This window comes from Castor canadensis, chromosome 16 (genome assembly GCF_047511655.1).
Source record: "Castor canadensis chromosome 16, mCasCan1.hap1v2, whole genome shotgun sequence".
NCBI lineage: Eukaryota > Metazoa > Chordata > Mammalia > Rodentia > Castoridae > Castor > Castor canadensis.
The window spans coordinates 14388820-14409533 of record NC_133401.1 but is presented as its reverse complement, the minus strand read 5'-3'; the positions used below and the strand labels follow the sequence as shown (position 1 = coordinate 14409533).

General features: G+C 48.6%; 1 protein-coding gene across 10 annotated transcripts in view; it reads left to right on the top strand.

Annotated features, from left to right (window-relative positions):
• Nucleotides 1-19916, top strand: part of Pou2f2 (POU class 2 homeobox 2) — a 35802-nt gene extending 15886 nt beyond the window's left edge. For 3 of the 10 annotated variants that reach the window (XM_074057266.1, XM_074057269.1, XM_074057265.1), the window contains 9 exons: nt 10257-10362; nt 10456-10547; nt 13941-14102; nt 14223-14364; nt 14450-14598; nt 14675-14851; nt 16391-16457; nt 17844-18045; nt 18166-19916. In XM_074057266.1, coding sequence (XP_073913367.1) covers nt 10257-10362; nt 10456-10547; nt 13941-14102; nt 14223-14364; nt 14450-14598; nt 14675-14851; nt 16391-16457; nt 17844-18045; nt 18166-18844 — 1776 coding nt within the window. In that variant the 3' untranslated portion in view covers nt 18845-19916. The remainder of the gene's footprint in view (nt 1-10256; nt 10363-10455; nt 10548-13940; nt 14103-14222; nt 14365-14449; nt 14599-14674; nt 14852-16390; nt 16458-17843; nt 18046-18165) is intronic. The other 7 variants (XM_020166900.2, XM_074057271.1, XM_020166898.2 and 4 more) reach the window with 3 other exon arrangements.
• Nucleotides 19917-20714: the final 798 nt, after the last annotated feature.

The following is a 20714-nucleotide window of genomic DNA, read 5'->3' as shown; positions in this document are numbered from 1 at the left end:
AACATTAACTGTTAAAGCATCCTTTTGTGTTTGGAGAGTAGAGAAAGAATCCACATTTTCCTAATAAGGCCACAGAAAATGAAGTTTAACAAAATCTTTTCGGCTGGCAGGGCCCAGTGAATACAGGTTTCCAGAGACACCCAGTGGGTGTGGTGGAGCCTGGGACAAGGAATGTGATATGTGTCTGCACAGGTGAATCAAACACATCCTTTGCAAGGTTTGAGTCAGTGCTGAGCCCCTGAGAAAGCAGAGGCAGCCCCACCTGGGCCTGGTGATCTGAACATGGTGGGAAGGCAAGTCCCCAGAGGGAAGAGATAGGTCTTGTTGCTTGAAGAAGGGGCAGTAGTGCCAGACCCGGAGGTGTGTGGTCAGTGCATGCACAGAGCCTTGCAGTGTCTGGGCTGTACAGTCCCTCCTACTGATTCCTGGGTTGGGGACTTGCAGTTGTGTGTTGTCCTGAAATTTTAGTATAAGGCAGAAGTACATCCATATGCAGGTTTTCTCCTTGTTGAATGGTTCTCCGTTTCATGCCATTCTGCCCCAGTAGTCAGGACTTCCTGGGCTCCATATGACAAGGGATGGAGTGCAGAGTCAATAGCACACTGGACACTGCCCTGTCTCCCATTTAGAGCTTCTCCTAGTAAAGTGACAATCACACTACAGTTACTCATTCAACTGGCACTTATCAAGCCCCTTTTGTATGCCAGGCACTTATTCACGGTCAACTGTGAACAAGGCAGAGGTGGCTGCCCTTGGGGACCATATGCCCTCTTAGGGAGACAGACAGTAAACAAAGACACAAGCCAGCAAAAAGACAGTTTCAGAGTAAGTGTAATGCAGAAAATGAAACAGGGCAGTGTCGGAAAGGGAGGGGCCCCTTTTAATGGGTGGTTAGGAAAGGTTTCACTAAGAAGCTGGCCTTTGAGAGCAGAGGACTGAATGAGTCAGTCATGAAAGAAGCTGGAGGAAAAGCATTTCAGGAAGAAGGAACAGCAAATGCAAAGGTACGGAGGTAGAAACCAGCTTGACATGTTCAAGGCAAGAAGGATGAGGTATGGCTGGAGCAGCATGGGCAAAGGGAGGCACATAGGAAGTAAGGGAGAGGCAGGCAACTCAACTCAAAAAGTATTCCAAGTTTGATGGGAGGCTATTGGGTTTTGTTGTTGTTTTCTAGGGACTGGGGATGGATGCATACTAGGCAAGTATGCATCTACCACTGAGCCACACCCCAGCCCTGTTGGGAGGTGGTTAAGCAGGGGAGCAGGCGGCTGTTGGGGAGGATCAACTGAAGGAGCTGGTAACAGAACTGAAGAGCCAGTAGGAAGTTCTTGTAGGCACACAGGTGGGAAATGAGGGTGGCTTCTGTCAGAAGGGTGATGTGGTGGGGACGTGGCTGCAGCTTTTGTGTGGATTGGCGAATTCAGTAGCCAGGTGTGGTTTGTGTCTTTGAGAGCTCTCAGTGGAGTAGGGAGGCATGAAGGGGCAGTGACATCCAGAGCTTGTGTTTGAGGTATTATGTTGCAATTTCCAAAGTGCTCTCTGAAGCTGGAGTGGTGGCGCATGTCTATAATCCCAGCTGCTCTGGAAACAGAGACAAGAGGATGGCAAGTTCAAGGCCAGCCTGGGCAAAGTTAGCAAGGGCCCATCTCAAAAACAAGATACATGTACAAAGGGGCTGAGGGCATAGCTTAAGTGGTACAGTGCATGTGCAAAGCCCTGGGTTCCATTCCCTGTACCACAAAGTGCTCTCTGATTGAGAATAGTCCTTAGGTCTCAGAGCAACTCAGCAAAGAATTAAACACCGTGTCTCCATTTCATAGATAAGAAACTGCACCATGAGAAAGAAATGACTCAGTGCAGTGACTCCAAAGCCAGGGTCTTTCCAAGACACTATCACCACCTTGGACAGTTAAGGTGGTGAAGCCCAAAAGAGAACTTCCCTTCTCCCAGGTCACACAGCAAGAAGCAGGCAAGAGGCCCAAGACTCAAGCCCCCGAATTTCCAAGATGGCAGGGACCCTTGTACTCTGCTAGTCTAACCTCCTGCCGATGTAGGAACGCCTCCAGCACTGTTCTGCCTGGTAGATTTCTACCCAGGTGGCTCCCATGACAGGTGCTCCCTACCATCCAAGACAGGCCAACACTGCTCAGTACCCACATGCCTGTTCTCCATTTTTAAAATCTTTTTAAAACTCTTATTGTGTGGCGTAGGGAACATGCTAAGCAAGTGCTGTACCACTGAGCTATACGTTCTGTCCATAAATCTGATTTTTAATTGACAAGTCATTATTGTATCTATTTATGAGATAAAATGTTATGTTTTGATCAGTGAATATATTGTATCAAGCTACTTATCATAGCCATCACCTCAACATTTATTTCTGTGTTGATAACATTTAAAACCATTTCTTTGGGCTAAGGGTATAAGTTGGGGTTTAGTGCTTGCCTAGCATGCATGAGGCCCTGCACATCCATCCCCAGCACTCCTCCCTTAAAAAAAATAGTCCTCTTTTAACTATTTTGAAATAGGCAATACATTGTTATTAACTATAGACACTGTGCTATGCAATCAACTGAATGACAGAACTTATTCCGTCTTTTGGGGGGGTACATTACTTGGGGTTGAAGTCAGGGCTTCACGCTTGCTGTGCAGATGCTCTATCACTTGAGCTGAGCCTCCAACCCTCTTTTTTTTGGCAGCACTGGGGTTTGAACTGAGGGCCTCACACTCGCTAGGCAGGTGCTCTACCACTTGAGCCACTCCTCCAGCTCTTTCTATATTGGGTGTTTTTGAGATAGGTTCTCACTCTTGTTGCCTGGGCTGGCCTCAAACTGTGATCCTTCATATCTCTGCCTCCCAAGTAGCTAGGACTATATGCGTGAGCCACTGGTGCCTGTCTCCTTTTGGTTTTTTGAGACAGAGCCTCACTTTGTAGCCCAGATTGGACTCAAACTCATGATCTTTCTGCCTCAGCCTCCTGAGTGCTGGGGTTACAAGTGTGTACTACCACACTGGCTTCTAATTCCTCCTTTTAAAAATAAATTTAAAACAAAATTGTTTTTGGTGGTAGTGGGGTTTGAACTCAAGGTCTTGGCAGGCACTCTACCTTTTGAACCATGCTGCCAAACCTTTATTCCAAAACTTTGTACCCACTGGCCAGTGTTGCCTGGTCCCTATCTCCCCATCTATTCTCAGTTAGAACACAGTCAATCACAATATGATTTATATGGTCCCCAGATCCCACCCCTCTTGATTGCTTCAGTCTGGACTTAATTTGAGGCTGTTCATGTCTTAGAATGGGGTTCCAGAACTGGCCACCATTTGTTACTTATTTTATTATTATTATTTTGATGGTACTGGGGTTTGAACTCAGGGCCTCACGCTTGCTAGGCCAGCACTCTACCATTTGAGTCACTCTGCCAGCCCTTTTTTTTATGTGTGTGTTGAGTATTTTGGAGATAGGTTCTCACGAACTATTTGTCTGAGCTGACTTCAAGATCCTCCTGATCTCTGCCTCCTGAGTGGCTAGGATTATAGGTGTGAGCCATTGGTGCCCAGCACCATATGCCATTTTAGACATGGCAAATGAGTGTCAGCTCACCTGCAGTGCCATTCAAGTCATGGTCGTGAGGTTCCTTGAGGGGGGCAGGGACCTTTTGCCCTGTGCACTGGAGTAAGGCATGGCACCTGGGCTGAGTTGCAGCTGGCCAGCTCTGGAACTCAGGCCTCCTCAAGTTCATTCTTAGGGCTTCCTCTTCCCCCAGGAGAGTGATCAATTACTCCCCCTACCCAGTTCACCCATATGTCAAACCTTATATCTTTCTGTGGCTAAAGTCCTAGTGGCAGCAAAGCATAGCCAGATTGTCCTGGGGTTCTGTCTCACTCATTCATTGAAATTTTATTGATTGAAGCCAGGTGCCAGTGGCTTAAGCCTGTACTCTTAGTTACTCAGGAGGCAGAGATCAGGAGGATCAAGGTTTGAAGTTGGTTCAGGCAAATAGTTTGCAAGACCCTATCTTAAAAATACCCTACACAAAACAAGGCTGGTAATAGAATGGCTCAAGTGCTAGAGTGCCTACTTAGCATGCGTGAGACCCTGAATTCAAACCCTAGTGCTGCCAAAAAAATAAAAAAGAAAAGAAATATTATTGATTGCCTGTTAGGTGCATGTACTGGCAATGGCGGGTGACCAGAACAGCAGCAAGCAAGACTGAGTCCCTTCCCTTCTCAGCTTTAATGAAGTGTGCTAACTCTCTGAGCTGGTTTTCCTCACAGGTTAGGGACAAAGAAGTTGATCCAGGAAATATGCTGGCCAGCCCCCCCTCCGCCCCAATCTCTTGCTGTAACCTTTTGATTCTGATCTAATGCCCCTAGTGGCTTCAGACAGCCTTGCAGTCTCTAGAATGTGGAGAAATGGGGCCTCCTACCGGTTAACCCCAATCCTGAACCATTCACTCAGCATCTTCCTTTCTTTTCTTTTCTTTCCTTTTCCTTTTTCTTTTCTTTCTTCCCCTCCTCCTCCCCTACCCACTCTTCCCCTCCCCCTCCTCCTCCTGTCAGCAAAGGACACCTTTGTCATGCCAAGGCATCTTTCTGGGCGAGGCCAAGCTCATGCATATGAGGTAGTTGGAGAGATAAACAGGAAGCAGAAAATTGCAATGAGGGAAAGAAGAGAGTGGGATGTAGCCAGCTGTGGTGGTACACACCTGTAATCATAGTACTCCAGATGTGGAAGCAGGAAGATCACGAGTTAGAGGCCAGCCTGGGCAAAGTTAGCAAGAACCTGTCTCAAAAACAAAATAAAAAGAAGAGGGCTGGAGGCGTGGATCAAGTGGTAGAGCACTTGTCTAGCATTTGAGAAGCCCTGGGTTCAATCCCCAGTACTGCAAAAAAAAAAAGGGGGGGGGGAAGCCATAGAGAGTAACAGATGAAAAGGAAGACCCCTTATCAGGACAGGTGACCAGGGGAGGGGCATTTGCTAAAGCCATGAATGATGAGGAGGGGTGTGTACATCTGAAAAGAAGAATAGCAAAAGCCCCAAGATGGGGACTCCTTTTGGAGTCCTGAACTTGGATGGAAAAAAAAATAGGTCTCAATTTTTATTACCCTCTAGCAGCAAACATAGTGTTTCCTTCTACTATGAATATAGGCAACAGGACACAATTATATTAGTAGAACACAGACTTGGTCACCAGTAGAATGCACAGAAGTTTTTATATTCTGTTCTAGTTATTGCAGGTCTCAAAATTTTGTTTTCACTCCTCACTATTTTGGAATTACAGTCATCGTCAAAGCTGTGGATCTTGTTATTTACTGTAGTAATAAAGAAGCTCACAGATTACTATATCACAGTTTGAAATATGTTTGATGACTGTATTTCAATGTAATTGCTTTCATTTGAAATTCTAAGTATTTTATCTCACGTTTTATTTTTCTTTTTTACATGGGATCTCACTTTGTGGCCCAGGCTGGTCTCAAACTCATAGGCTCAAGCATCCTTCTGCTTCAGTTTCCTGAATGCTGGGACTATAAGCACATGCCGCGGTGCTCAGCTTGCTGGGTTTGTGTGTGTGTGTGTGCACATGTGTATGTGTTTAATTCTGAGAAAGGCATGACAGGATGCCGGATACCAAAAGAAAAATCACAGCATAAAAAAGTTCAAAACTCCATTGTATTAGACACTCCCGTGAGTGCTCAAGGAGAATGGGTTGTCCAGGACAGATGACCCATGGCTTGGAACAGGACCGTGACAGTGGAGAGGAAGAGAAATAGAGGAAGCTAATTGGAAGTGAGAAGGGGTTGGATGGATGGGGGAGAGGAAGGGAAGGCTGACCCCTGAGTCTTGCTCTGAGCAGCTAGATGGGGCTGTGGTTAAATGTTTTTCATCTGGACCTCTCACTATAAGACTTTATGCAATCTGGAAGGCACTTTTCCCCTCCTTCATCCTTTCTTTTCCTGATAGTTCAGAATGAAAAGACACTTCTCTTTTAGGATTTGGGGGGTGGAGAAGGGGACTTTTCACTGAGAGTCCTGCTAGGGAGAAACATGAGTTTACAATTTTTTTTTTTGATGGTACTAGAATTTGAATTCAGGGTCTCATGCTTGCTAGGCTCATGCTGTACCATTTGAGCCACATACCAAGCCCTTTTTGCTTTAGTTTGTTTTTCAGATAGGGTCTCATGCTCTTGCCTGAGATGGCCTTGGACCAATATCCTCCTGTCTCTATCTCCTGAGTAGCCAGGATTACAGGTATGAGCCATGACATCCAGCTCCAACAAATGTTTTAATGAACACACTAAGGATCATAGCGAATCAGAGAAATACTAGCTACAGAACTGTATTTCTGGTCTTAATCACTTGACTCAACTCAGTAGGCACTTTAGTAGGGGCTTCCCAGACTCTGTTAAGGATTAGAGATACATGAAGAGAAAGACATGCCTTTAACTGTTAGAAGCTCAGTCTAGCTGAGGAAGAACCCACATCAGAAAATGTGACACCCTGTGAGAAGTGCAGCACAGAGCAGGGTGGTCCTCTTGTGGGGTCTGAAGAGTATACAGATTGCAGGATCTTTGAAAGAAAAAGAAGCCCGTTATAGTGGTACACACCTGTAATCCCAGCTGCGTGGAAGGCTGAGATCAAGAGGATCATGGTTTGAGGCTAGTCTGAGCAAAAAGTTAGCAAGACCCCACCTCAACAAATAAGTCAGGATGGTAGTAAAATAAATTTTTAGCACTGGAATGGCTGAAGGTAGGGTGAGACACACATATAATTCCAGCCCTTGGGAGGTTGAGGCAAGAGGATCATGAGTTTGAGGCCAGTCTGAAATACATTGGAAGACTCTGTCTAAAAAATAAGCAAATGAATGGTACTGTAATTTTTTTTCTAATCACCATACTTAATAACTATGGAATTCTTTTTTTTTTTTTGGTGGTGTAGGTGGTACTGGGATTTGAACTCAGGACCTCACACTTGCTAGGCAAGCACTCTACTGCTTGAGCCATTCCACCAGCCTAATTTTTATAATTTTGATAGATGTTCTCAAACTATCCCTCCCCAGCAATGCGCAAGGTGTTTGTCTCTCCACAGTCTCATCAGTGTGTCACACTGTTTTTATCATTGCTAACCTAAGGGGTAAAAATAGTATCTTTTTATAGTCGTGGTTCTTTAAACTCATTGTGAGTGATCTGAATGGATTTTCATATCGAACTGTTTGTGTTTCCTTTGCTGAGAACACTCCAGACCTAGCTGTACCAGGTTTTATTTTTATTTTTCTAACGGATTTATAATTGCTCATTATATATTAGAGAAGTTGAGCCTTTTCTGTCAAGTTACCTATATTTCTTCCCAGTTAGTTCCCTTCCTAGGACATTAAATTGGTCTTCAGCATAATAATAGTACTGAGAGAAATTGAGGGGCATGTATCACAACCCCCCCACACCAATTTCCAAGAAGGAAAGAATTGAAAATAACATTTTATGGCTTTCGACTGTGTATACATGAAATTTGCAAAGAAGGTCTGGTGTGGTGGCTCACGCTTATATTCCCAGCTACTTCACAGTTCAAAGCCAGCCAGCCAAAAATGCAACAACCTACCTGAGAAATAATTAAAGCAAAAAAGTGGGGGGAGGAACTGGAGCTGTGGCTCAAGTCATAGAGAGCTTCCTAACAAGCATGTGACCCTGAGTTAAAACCTCAATACCACCAAAAGAAAGTTACTTTTACTTTTTTTGCAAAGTAAATGAATATTAGTCTTGGTCCACAATACATACATGCAAAGAACCTACTGGTTGCTAGGCACTGTTCTAGGTGCTGACTGAGTCAAGATCACTCTCATGCAGCCAGCATTCCAGCCAGGGTGGTGCACCACGAAGGAGGAAACAAAGTGCCATGCCTTGAAATGTGGTATCTTACAAAGATGAAAGGGGAATGATGAAGGAAGGTGATGGCTGGCTAAAATTAAGTGTCAAAGAGGGCTTCTCTGAGGAGGACAGTTTGTGTAAGAACTAGAACTGCCTATACAGGGAACAGCACATGTAAAGTCCCTGAGGCAGGAATAAGCTTGGTGTACTTGAAAAAACAGAAAAAGTTTAGATGGCTGAGGCATAGCCAGTGAGGGAGAGAGCAGAAGGAGTTGAGGTCAGGGAAACCAGCACAGGCCTCAGTAGAAAGGGCCAGGTGAGAAGATGTGATTGAATTGTTGTGTTGTGATGTATATCTGGGTGTATAAGGGAGGTTTTCTTTTTTTGATACAGAATCTCGTTATGCAGCCCAGGCTGGCCTCAAACTCATGATCTTCCTGCCTCAGCCTCCAGAGCTCTGGAATAACAGGCATGTGCTACCTGTTCAGGTTTTTCTTTTCCTTTTGGAAATGTTCAAACATAAAAGTAGAATGATATAGTGAACCCCACATACCTTTCATTTAGCTCAGCAGATATCAACATTTTGCCAGACTTACTGGCAAGTAGGATTTCATATATATGCCTCATTTTTTGGGGGGGAAAGCTTTCTTTTTTTCCTTGCCTCATTCCCCTTGAAGATATTTTTATTAAGCTGGGCATGGTGGTGCATGCCTGTGACTCCAGCTATGTGGAGGCCACAGATAGGAGAATCTCAGTCTGAGACTGGCCCCGGCAAAAGCTTGACACCCTACATGAAAAACAAAACTAAAGAAAGCAAAAGTGGTAGAGCCCTTGCCTTGCAGTGCAAGACCCTGAGTTCAATGCCCAGTACTACCAAATATCTATATCTATATCTATCCATCTATCTATCTATCTATCTATATATATGAAATACAGAATTGGGCTGGTGGAGTGGCTCAAGTGGTAGAGCACCTGCTTTGCAAGCGTGAAGCCCTGAGTTCAAACCCCAGTCACACACACACACACACACACACACACACACACACACACACACAGGTCTAGAAATACAGAAAAGTGTGTAAATGATAAGTATTCAGCTCAATGAATACTCCCTGAGTACACCCACTTAACTGTTATCCAGAAGACCCCCAAGCTTCTAATGTGCAAATGGAACATAAATAGAATCATACAGGAAATTCTCTGTGGAGACTAGTGTCTTTGACAGGTTTACATAGTTGCATGTGACTATAGATTGTAGGTGGCTGGTTCTCTCTGCTTCAGCATTCCTTCACTCAGAGGGTCCTTACCCATCCATTGCCAAGGGGCGCTTGGGCTGACTTCAGGTATTGGCTATTTCAGATGGTCTGCACATACATTCTCCAACGTGCCTTGTAGGCATACCCATTTATGGTGGTTTAGACCCAGCAGTGGAATTGCTGACTCCTAAGGCAGGTGTAGGCTTAAATTCAGTAGATAGTGCCTATGTCAGTTTTTCAGGCTGCTGTAACAAAGAATGCCAAACTGAGGGGCTTAAACAATAGATACTTACAATCTTGCAGTTCTGGATGCCAGAAGTCTGAAATCAAGGTGTTGGTGGGTTGGTCGCTTCTGAGGAAGGATCTGTTCCAGAACTCTCCTTGGCTTGTTTTTGTTGTTTGTTTTTGCAGTACTGGGGATTGAACCCAGAGTCTTGCACATAGTAGGCAAGTGCTCTAACACTGGGGGTGTTAGAGCCTCCTTGGCTTGTTGATGGTCATCTTCCACTGTCTTTTCTCATCTCCCCTGTCTGTCTCGGTGTTCAAATTTGCCCTTTTGATGAGACCATCAGCCATCATGGATCCCAGCCCACCCTAGTGACCTCACTTTAACTTGACCATCTGAAAAGACCCATTTTCCCAGTGAATTCACACACTAGGGTTCTGGGAGTTAGGACTCAAAACAGTTCCTTTTTTCAAACTACAACAGTGTCAGACAGTTTCCCAAAGTGGTCCTGCCAATTTACACACCCACTATTTGCTAGAGTATTTTAACACTAATTCCAGACAGCACATTATTTGCCTCAGGAGCGTTTTAAAAAGAGGGAAGACTTGGCCTGGTTTACATTTAAAACAAGTCTATTTGTTCTGTGGGAATGTAAGACAAGGCAAATATTTGAGCAGGAAGGAAAAAGCAAACGAAGAGCAAGCCCTCCTGGGGTTGCCCAGATAGAACTTTCTGGTGCCCCATTGTGGAAGGAAGCCCCTGGGTGCCCTCAGTTCAGGGTGCCGTTCAGAGCCTGGCTCGCTGTGCAATGCCAGGCTGCCTGGTCCCTGTGTTCATACCCTCTAGGCTGGGGAGATACAGAGGAAGAAACCTGGCCTGAATTCAGGCTGTCTTTCTGTCCACCCCTCCTGCCAGGACATACAGCAGCTTCTCCAGCTCCAGCAGCTGGTGCTTGTGCCAGGCCACCACCTCCAGCCACCTGCTCAGTTCCTGCTGCCACAGGCCCAGCAGAGTCAGCCAGGTAAGACCCCCACGATGGCTCCCTGATGCCTCTCCATCTTCACCCACCTCTCCCTTCCCCACTCACCTTGTGTGTTTCTTCTTATCTCCTCAGGCCTGCTACCAACGCCAAATCTATTCCAGCTACCTCAGCAAACCCAGGGAGCTCTTCTGACCTCCCAGCCCCGGGCTGGGCTTCCCACACAGGTGAGCGGGCTGAGTGAATGGGGGTGGTGTGTGGGGAGGGAAGGCCCCTCTCCATTGGACCACTCCACAGCCACCCAGGCCAAGCAAAGTAGTTGGGACCTGGGACCCAGCCCTACTCTGCCACTGATTGGCTGTGGGAGCCAAGGTCAGCTCTCGGCCTGTGTAGAATGAGGGGAGCCAACCAGAGTTAAGTGGCTCTTAACTCTTCCACGCCCATGGACTCCTTTGAGAATCTGATGAAAGAGACCAGATCCCCCAAACCCCAAATGTACATCTGCACAAAAATGAGACATTTCATGGGGTTGCAACCCTGTAGTTTAGGAGTACCTCAGTCTCTTTCAGCACTGCAGCTACAGCATTTTCTGAGCAAGACATCTGTTGATGCTCATTCATGTCCATTTCCCAGACCAGAGACTGAAAAGGGCCCACAGATGGGGGTTTTTGTGCCCCTTTCCCTCTGGCAGTACTGGGGTTTGAACTTGGGGTCTTGTGCTTGCAAGGAAAGACCTCTACCACTTGAGCCATCTCCCCGGCCTTTTTTGTTTTAGTTATTTTTCAGATAATGTCTGAAATGAATTTTTGCCCAGGCCACCAGTAGATTCCCTCATACCTGGGATTACAGGCATGACCACCACACCAAGCTTGTTATTTAACATAGGATATGGCCCTTTGGCCTGGCCTGGCATTGAACCATGATCCTATTTCTACCTCTCAAGTAGCACAGATGTGTTTTATGTGGCTTTTATCAACTTAATTCCCAGAGAGCACCAGACTTCCAGCTTCTCTTCACAAACCAGAAGATCTGGCAAGACTGGCTCTATGTCCACATGACGCGTGGTGGCAGTGAGCAGTGGCTTTCTAGGAAGGGTACCATCTCTCCAGCTCACCTCAGCATCCTCTTGCCAGGACCCCAAGGTCTTTCAGTTTGCTGCTTGCATTCTAGGCCTTACTAAGAATCTTTCACAACCCTTGATGTATTTCACAGTTTTTTTCCCGAACGATTTTATAGCCCTTTCAAAAAAACCTATAAGAGCTGGGTGGAGTTGTTCAGTGGTGGAGTAGCTTAGTGTGCTTGAGGACTTGGGTTTAATCCCCAGCACCAAAAATGAAAAGAAATAAGAACTATTTCAGAAAAACTGAAAAGTTTTGGACCAGGTAGGGTGGCTCATGCCTGTAATCTTTGCTACTTAGGAGGCAGAAGGCAAAGATAGGAGGATCTTGAGTAAAAGGGTGAGACCTTGTCTGAAAAATAACTAAAATAAGCTGGGTGCCGGTGGCTCATGCCTGTAATCCTAGCAACTCAGGAGGCAGAGATCAGGAGGATCATGGCTCAAAGCCAGCCCAGGCAAGTAGTTCTCGAGACCTTATCTTGAAAAAACCCATCACAAAAAAGGACTGGTGTAGTGGCTCAAGGTGAAGGCCCTGAGTTCAAACCCCAGTGCCACACACACACACACACACACACACACACACACACAAATAAACAAATAAAACAATTAAAATAAAAAGGGCTAAACAAGTGGTTCAAGTGATAGAGCGCCTGTCTAGCAAGCCTGATTTCAAAACCCAGTACCACCAGAAAGAAAAAAGAAAAAAGAAAAAGACTGGGTTGGCAGAATGGCTTAAGTGGTAAGAGCACGTGTGAGGCCCTGAGTTCCAACCCCAGTCCACCAAAAAAAAAAAAAAGGAAGGAAGAAAAGAAAAAGACTGAAAACTATAGAAACCAGTAAGTACAGGTCTTAGCTGCAGTGCTGAAATGCAAAAAGCTCTGAAAGTCAGGGTGTTCTTGTGATGTTGCCACCAGAACTCATTTGGCTGCAAAAGCTTCCCTGCCTGACATGGGGCAGTGTATAACTTTTCCTTACTCCTCTTCGTATGCTGTTCTTACTGCTCCAAAACTGCTACTGTGACTGATTACAAGGTGATACCTTGACCATGTGGAGGGGCTCACATTCTTTAGGATATATGCCTTGGGTGGGCTTCCTAAAAATCTGAAAACCTCTCATTTCCAAAACACATCTGGCCCTAGGTTTTGGGTCAAAAATAATGGGCACTGACCACCTGCTTCAGACCTTTTATTTTTAGGGCAGTGAAGCATTTCAGATAGACCTGCTGCTTCTTTCTCCATTCCCCTAATTGTTCACTCTCTTTTTTATGCATTTGCTTTATTTGCAAACTACTTTTTTTCTCCTATATTTTGGTGGAACTGTTTTTGAAATCAAGGGTTCATGCTCGTGAAGCAGGTGCTCTACCGCTTGAGCCATACTTGCAGTCCATTTTGCTCTGGTTATTTTAGAGATGAGGGTCTCACAAACTATTTGCCTGGGCTGATGTCGTGAGCCACTGGCGCCTGACTCAAACTACTCATTTTTTAAGACTTAATTTTTTTGTGTGTATGATATTGGAGTTTGAACTTGGCCCTTTTGCTTGTTAGACAGGCATTCTAACACTTGAACCATGTTCCCATTCCATTCTGCTTTAGTTATTTTTGGGATAGTGTGAATTTTTCCTCCTGCAAGCCTCACCAAGACCTTCCTACTTAAGCTTCCCAGGCAGTTGGGATGGCAGGCAGGTGCCACCTCACCCAGCTATTGGTTGAGATGGAGTTTTCCATAACCTTTTGCCAGGGCTGGTCTCAAACTGCAATCCTGACCTCCGCCTCCCAAGAAGCTGGATTACACACATAAGCCAGTGTGCCCAGCCCAAGACTTAAGTTTTTTGGTGCAGTTTTAGCAAAACGGAATGGAAGATAGAGAGATCCCATCTGCTCCCTGCCCCCACATGCACATCCTCTTCCGTGATCAACACCTTCAATCCCAGTGGCGCACATGTTGGTCCCTGCACCTGTGCTGCTGCATCATCTTACCGAAGTTTATGACTTTTGTTCATTTTGTTTGTTTTGATGGTGCTGCGGTTTGAATTCAGGGCTTCCAGCTTGCTAGGCAGGAACGCTATTGCTTGAGCCACACCTCCAACCTGAAGTTCACAGTTGGAAAATTAGGGTTCACTCTATGCCTATGGGTTTGAACAACCCAGTTATTTTTAACCTGATTCTTCCAACAACCCAGTGGGCAGGCAGAGCAGCAATGATGGCTTCCAGGAGGAAGTGAGCCCAGGGAAGTTAAGACACTTACCCCGGGCTAGCCAGCAATCCCGTAGCACAGGTTCTCAGGCAGAGAGGCTGTAGGCCGGAAGGGACAGTGCAGAGTTCCAGGCAATTACAAGATCCATGTGAGGTAGCAGTTAAACCTTTAACGGTATTGACGATGAATGTGGAGGGAGAGTCTGCAGGAAGCAGCTGGACCGAAGGGAGGGAGCAGGGACCGTGCAGTCATCCCTGAGCCCCATCCTGGTCCTCCGCCCTGCATCCCATCCACCTGCCCGCCCCACCAGGCCGTGACCCGCCCCACGCTGCCCGATCCGCACCTCTCACACCCGCAGCCCCCCAAATGCTTGGAACCACCATCCCACCCCGAGGAGCCCAGTGATCTGGAAGAGCTGGAGCAGTTTGCCCGCACCTTCAAGCAACGCCGCATCAAGCTGGGCTTCACGCAGGTCTGGGGCCACCCTGGGGGCGGGGCGAGGGGTGGGACCAGTCGATGGACTGTGGGGGCGTGGCCCGCTGGCGGAGGGCCCCGCCCTGACCTTTGCCGGGTCCCTGCCCCACTGAATCAGGGTGACGTGGGCCTGGCCATGGGCAAACTCTATGGCAACGACTTCAGCCAGACGACCATTTCCCGCTTCGAGGCCCTCAATCTGAGCTTCAAGAACATGTGCAAACTCAAGCCCCTCCTGGAGAAGTGGCTCAACGATGCAGGTGGGCCTGGGCTGAGGCTCTCGGGAGGGGGCGGCCGGCGGCCCCCGAGGCGAGCTCTCACGCCCACGTCTCTTCCCGGGCGCAGAGACTATGTCTGTGGACTCAAGCCTGCCCAGCCCCAACCAGCTGAGCAGCCCCAGCATGGGTTTCGACGGGCTGCCCGGCCGGAGACGCAAGAAGAGGACCAGCATAGAGACAAACGTCCGCTTCGCCTTAGAGAAGAGTTTTCTAGCGGTGAGGCCCCACCCTCGAGGGCGGCCCGGAGGGGCAGCCGGAGGAAGGGCCCAGGCTAAAGAGCTTCTGCCTGCAGAACCAGAAGCCTACCTCAGAGGAGATCCTGCTGATCGCCGAGCAGCTGCACATGGAAAAGGAGGTGATCCGCGTCTGGTTCTGCAACCGACGCCAAAAGGAGAAACGCATCAACCCCTGCAGCGCGGCTCCCATGTTGCCCAGCCCAGGGAAGCCGGCCAGCTACAGCCCTCACCTGGTACCGACAGCCCTGGGGGGGACCCCCGCAAGCACCTGTGTAAAGCAAACCTATCTGATTGTCCACAGAGCCTAGAACAGAGGCCTGTCTAGAGGGTGGGCTGTCATATATGAAGCACAGTCACACAGGGACACACAGTTTTCGGGGGGAACTGTTGGCTGGTTTTTTGTTTGTTTGTTGTTTTGATACAGGGTTTCCCTATGTAGCTTAGGCTGGCCTTGAACTCACTCTGTAACCCAGACTGGCCTTGAACTCGAAATCCTCCTGCCTCAGCCTCCCTAGTGCTGGGATTACTGATGGGTACCACCATGCCTGTCTTGAACTATGGTCTCATGTGGGGGCTACAAGCACCTACAGATACACAGTGACATAGCCAGACAGTTATCACAAGGAACTAGCCACATGGGGATGGATACTGATGTCTAGGACATGATCCAGGTAGGGATATGCAGGTTCATACCCACACAGGCAGGGAGAGGCACTTACTTACCTTGCAGGGGCATCATTAGATCCATGGAGTATTCGCAGGACCACAGCCACACACAGGCACACTCAGTATTAGACATGACTGGAAAATCCTTTATTTCCATTCATGGAAAGGGCTGTGATGTTTAGGGAGGAGGCCCTCACCCCCAGGAGTGTGGAGTAGGGGGGACCCTCTGAGCTGAGTAATACAGAACAAGAGAGAGTTAGCTTCCATATGAAGGAAGAGAAGGGCCTCCCAGATGAAAGGCACAGTGTATGCAAAGACCTAGACACCAGGGTGTGGTGTGCCAAGTGTATTTGGATGGACTCCAGTTCATGTTAGTGTGGTTGGAGCTGCCATGTATGTGAATAGGGTGGAGGTGGGGGAGGGGCAGGGGCAGACACCCAAACTTTCATGAAAAGTCGTTTGAATTTGAACCACAGGCAATGAGGAACTAAGGTGAGATTCTGAGCCAGGGAGAAACAGAGTCAAATTCAGTCAGGCTTCAGGGCTGATGGAAGGGTGAGTCTGGAGGCAGGGAGGCCACAAAGGAGGCCTGTGGATAATCCCAGAAAGTCAAGTGATATGACTTCCCACCCATCTCGTGCAAGGATTTGCATCGGTTTATACACACACACACACACACACACACACACACACACACACACACTTATTCTTTGCATGGATAACACTGAACAGCTTCTCTTGCCTTGCCATCCCCTCTTAAGTAGGCATGGGCAAGGGCAGCAGGAGCAGCTGCTTTTCAAGTCCAGTCATTGCAAACAGGACCCAGCACAGCAAGGACTTCAGTCAGGCTAGCTAGTGTCAGAAGAGAGGTAGGAACCCGCTCAACTGAGAATGAGTCCTGCTTGTGGTCCAGGATCACCTAGGACAAATGTGAGGAAAGATACAATGGAAAGGGCCCAACATGACACAAAGGTGGCATTGTACCCAAAGCCCCCTCTTTCCATATATGATCCTAGGCCCAGGGGGGTGGAGACTGCGTATATAGGGGGTTTCATAGGGGTTGCTGGGAGATGGGCTTAACTGTACTTCCTTTCTTCTCTCCCCAGGTCACACCCCAAGGGGGTGCAGGGACCCTACCATTGTCCCAAGCTTCCAGCAGTCTGAGCACAACAGGTCAGAGGTGGGGGGCAGCAGACAGTGAGGGAACTGGGGGGACACTGCATGGGCTGCAGTCTGAGGTTTTTCAGTGGTTCTGGGTGGACATGGGCCTCAAGGCTGAGTCTCAGGGTGGTAAGGGCATATGAAAGACAGAGGGCAGAGGGCAGAGGGCAAAGGGCAGGCCCTGCTCCTTTGCCAGCGCTGTGGGCTCTAATCTGCTCTGTGATTTCCTGTGAGAAAAGCATGGGGTTGCTAAAAGGTGACACACTTGGTTTTTTTCCCCCTTGCCTCTGTTGTTTATAAGCCATGTGAACTTGAGAAGTTTCTGTATGTACCTCTGTGAGCCTCAGTTTTTATAAAATTATCATGATTGTATAATACATACAGAAGATATATGCATAAGTATATAGATATAAGGAGCTGTGGATGAAGCTCAGTAGTAGTTTGCCTAGACTGTGGGTTTCATCCCCAGCAATGTTTAAAAAAATGAGCTGGGCATGGTGGCCATGCCTGTAATCTCAACTACTTGGGAGGCGGAGGTAGGAGGCTCAAGGTCTGAGGCTGGCCCAGGCAAAAGCATGAGACCCTATCAAAAGCAAACTGAAGCCAAAAGGGCTGAGGGCATGGCTCAAGTGTAGAGCACTTACCTAGCAAAGCACAAGGCCCTGAGTTCAAATCCCAGTACCAGCCCCACTCAAAAGAAGGATGTAAAACAAGTGCCATATTGCCCTGTCAGGTTAAGAAATGAATATATTAAGTGGAGATTTGTAAAGTAGTAGAGGGATCCTGGCACTATTCCAAGCTTTTTATAGACTACATTATCTGACTTAATTCTCATATGCATTTATAATAATTATTATATTTAATAAATATAAATTTATTTAATAAATTTATAAATAAATATATTATAATTATATTAATAATTAATAAGATAGACCTGATTATTATTATCCCCATTTTCTGGATGGAGGAACTGAAGGCCAGAGAGGCTAAGGCACTCACCCCAGGGCTCAGCTGGGACTAGTTGGAAATCTCTGTCCTAGACAGGGCAGTCTGGCCCTCAGCCCTTCCTGCCTTGCCTGCACCCCATGCCAAATCTCTGGCTCCTAGAGGGAGCCGTAGGCTGTGTCTCCTGGGCACCCCATTTCTTGTACATGTCAGAGTGGTTCAGGACATGGTATGCCGAGAGCCAATGCATGCCTGGCCCAGGACACAGGTTCAATAGGTGGCAGTGGTTATTACTGCGATTATTGTGGCTGCTGTCTGTCTGGGAAGGGGGCAGGAAGGTCTGGGTCCTGCTGAGTGAGTTGGCAGGGTGACAGGCAGGAGCTGACCACAGCTTCTCCCATGGGGGATGAGTGGAAGCTGAAGACACCATCTCTCTGTCTCTCTCTCTGGCAGTTACTACCTTATCCTCAGCTGTGGGGACACTCCACCCCAGCCGGACAGCTGGAGGGGGTGGGGGTGGGGGCGGAGCCGCACCCCCCCTCAATTCCATCCCCTCTGTTACTCCCCCACCCCCGGCCACCACCAACAGCACAAACCCCAGCCCTCAAGGCAGCCACTCTGCTATCGGCTTGTCGGGCCTGAGCCCCAGCACGGGGTAAGTGTGCAGCTGCAGGAGGTCACTGCTGCTTTCCTTCAGGGTGGGGAGCTGCACGCTGGTCTACTGTGGTCCCCCCACCCCCCTGTCGCCGCTAATGCGTCTGCTTTGCTCTTGCAGAAGCACAATGGTGGGGTTGAGCTCCGGGCTGAGTCCAGCCCTCATGAGCAACAACCCTTTGGCCACTATCCAAGGTGCGTGCTGCCTCATGTCACTCCCATCGCCACCAGTCCTGCCCCCCAGGGCCTTGAGCCCCCTCATTGCTGCTCCAGCCATGCCATCCCGCCCCTGCTCACTGCATCGCTCGCCTCTTCATCCCCATCTCACTTCTGGGGAAGGTGTGAGGGGTGCTGACCGGGGTCAGTGGTACAAACGGGGAGACCAACGGGAGGCACTCAGGCAGGAAACGGGGAGGCAAAGGTCACCCAGCCTGGTGTGTCCCCAGCCCAGCCTCTCTCTCTCCCCACCAGCCCTGGCCTCTGGTGGAACCCTGCCCCTTACCAGCCTTGATGGCAGCGGGAACCTGGTGCTGGGGGCGGCCAGCGCAGCCCCAGGGAGCCCTGGCCTGGTGACTTCGCCGCTCTTCTTGAACCACGCTGGGCTGCCCCTGCTCAGCGCCCCGCCAGGTGTGGGCCTGGTCTCAGCAGCAGCTGCGGCCGTGGCGGCCTCCATCTCCAGCAAGTCTCCTGGCCTCTCCTCATCCTCTTCATCTTCCTCCTCCTCCTCCACTTGCAGTGAGGCAGCAGCACAGACCCCTGGAGGCCCAGGGGGACCCGAGGCAGGGTCCAAGCCTGAGTGAGGGCCTGCCATGCCTCCCCTCCCACTCCTCTGACCCCCCCCCACCTCAGTCTTCTGCCTGGGAAGAGGGCCAGGAGGTCAGTAGTGGGGGTATGCAGTGCAGTGGGTCCTTGGAGCAGGAGTGACAAGGGAGGAAAGACCAAAAATTCAACCAAAAAAAAAAAAAAAAGGAAGAAACTAACCAACAAAAAACCAAAAATAATCACAACAGAAACCAGCTGCCCCAAAGGAACCAGAGAAGAAAACAAACCAAAAAACCAAAACCAAGCAAACAAAAGAATCCCTCACAAAATCAAACAAACCAAAAACCAGTTGCGAGCCAGTCCTCAGAGTTCTCACCCTCACGGCTACGACACCAAATAAGAACCCCAGCCAGGAGCAGAGCAGCTTCCGGCAGGTTGGACCTCATGCTGCAGAGCCCTGGCTGTGGGGCCAACCCCCAACCTTGCCTCCCTCAGTGGGAGGCAGAGAAGGAAAAAGAGAATGTGCCCACCTGCTGGCCCCAGCCCCTGTCCTGGGCCAGTGGAGACAGGGCATAGCCTGGGACTGAAGGCCCCAGGGCCCAGAGCCACCTGCCAAATGTTCTTTTCCAGAAGGTGAAAGAAAAAGGGCCTGAACAACCTTACACCAAATATTCAGTAGCTTCATCCAAAGGATGTACAGAATTTTTAGCGTTGTGCTCAACAGAATGTGTCCCTACCATGTGTCTCCCTCCCCCCTGGCCCCTAGCTCTCCCTACCTGGGCAGGGATCTTGCTTTAACCTCTTCCCTCCCCCCAGCAGGGAGAGTTCAGGGGCAGGCCTAGGTTGACTTTTCACTCCCTGTACTTCTCCCTTTTCTCTTTGAAGGGTGGGCTAGGCCAATTTGCCAAGTTCCAGCTCTCATAAGTCCCTCTCAATCCTGTCACCCTCTTCTGCTCTGGAAACTACCTCCGCCCCAGCTTATGGGAAGGTGGACATTTCAGGCAAAAGGGGATGAGGTGAGGGCATTCGAGTTGTCTTTCTTTCCATCCTGTCTGTCAGTTTCCCTAAAAAAAAAAAAAAAAAAAAAAATTCATATTCCAGTGCCTATCCGTGGGATCCTTCACGTTCTTTGACATTAACCAGAAACCAAAAAAGATAAGTCGCCTCGCTCCACCCACCCTGTGTCCCTCTGACACTGGCAGATGCCTCTTCCCCCACCCCCACGCACACACGCATGCACCCCAGTGGTGGGTTCCTCCAGATGGCATCCCCATCAGGGTCCATGTGGCGGGGACAGTGCCATGACCAGCGGTCCCCATCCTAGAGGAGGCTGTGGTGGCCACCACTCCCATGAGATCTCCGCAAGTCTTGGCTGGACCCTGTGTTTGCCCAGTCCTGATGGCCTCATCACATCTCAGCGATGGACAGAGGAGAGACACTGCTGGGAGCCACCTTGCCCTCCTGCTATCATGGAGGCCAACAGAGTTTTGAACCAAAAAACAAAAACAAAAAACAAAACAGAAAACCAAACAAACAATAAATTAAAAACTAGAAAAAAAGAATTTATAGATATATATATATAAATATATACATATATTAAGGGAAAGAAGACAAGGACTCCTCAAGAATAAGAAGGAACCGCGAGGTGGAGCCAAGCCCTGCACAGTGGTCCAGGTCCTTGGTCCCTAAGGCGGATGGAAGGATGGATGTTTCTTTCTCTTCACAAATACCTCATGGACGTCGTCGTCTTCGGGAAAGCCGGAGGGGGGATGGCTGGGGCAGGGCCTGTTCCTCAGCCAGGGTGGACGGAAGCGGGTGGGTGGGGCTGAGAGAGGGTGTCAGGGACAAGGGTGAAGAGCCCCACACTCCCCGCTCCCCCCAATCAACTGAAAAAGCTTTAAAAAAAAA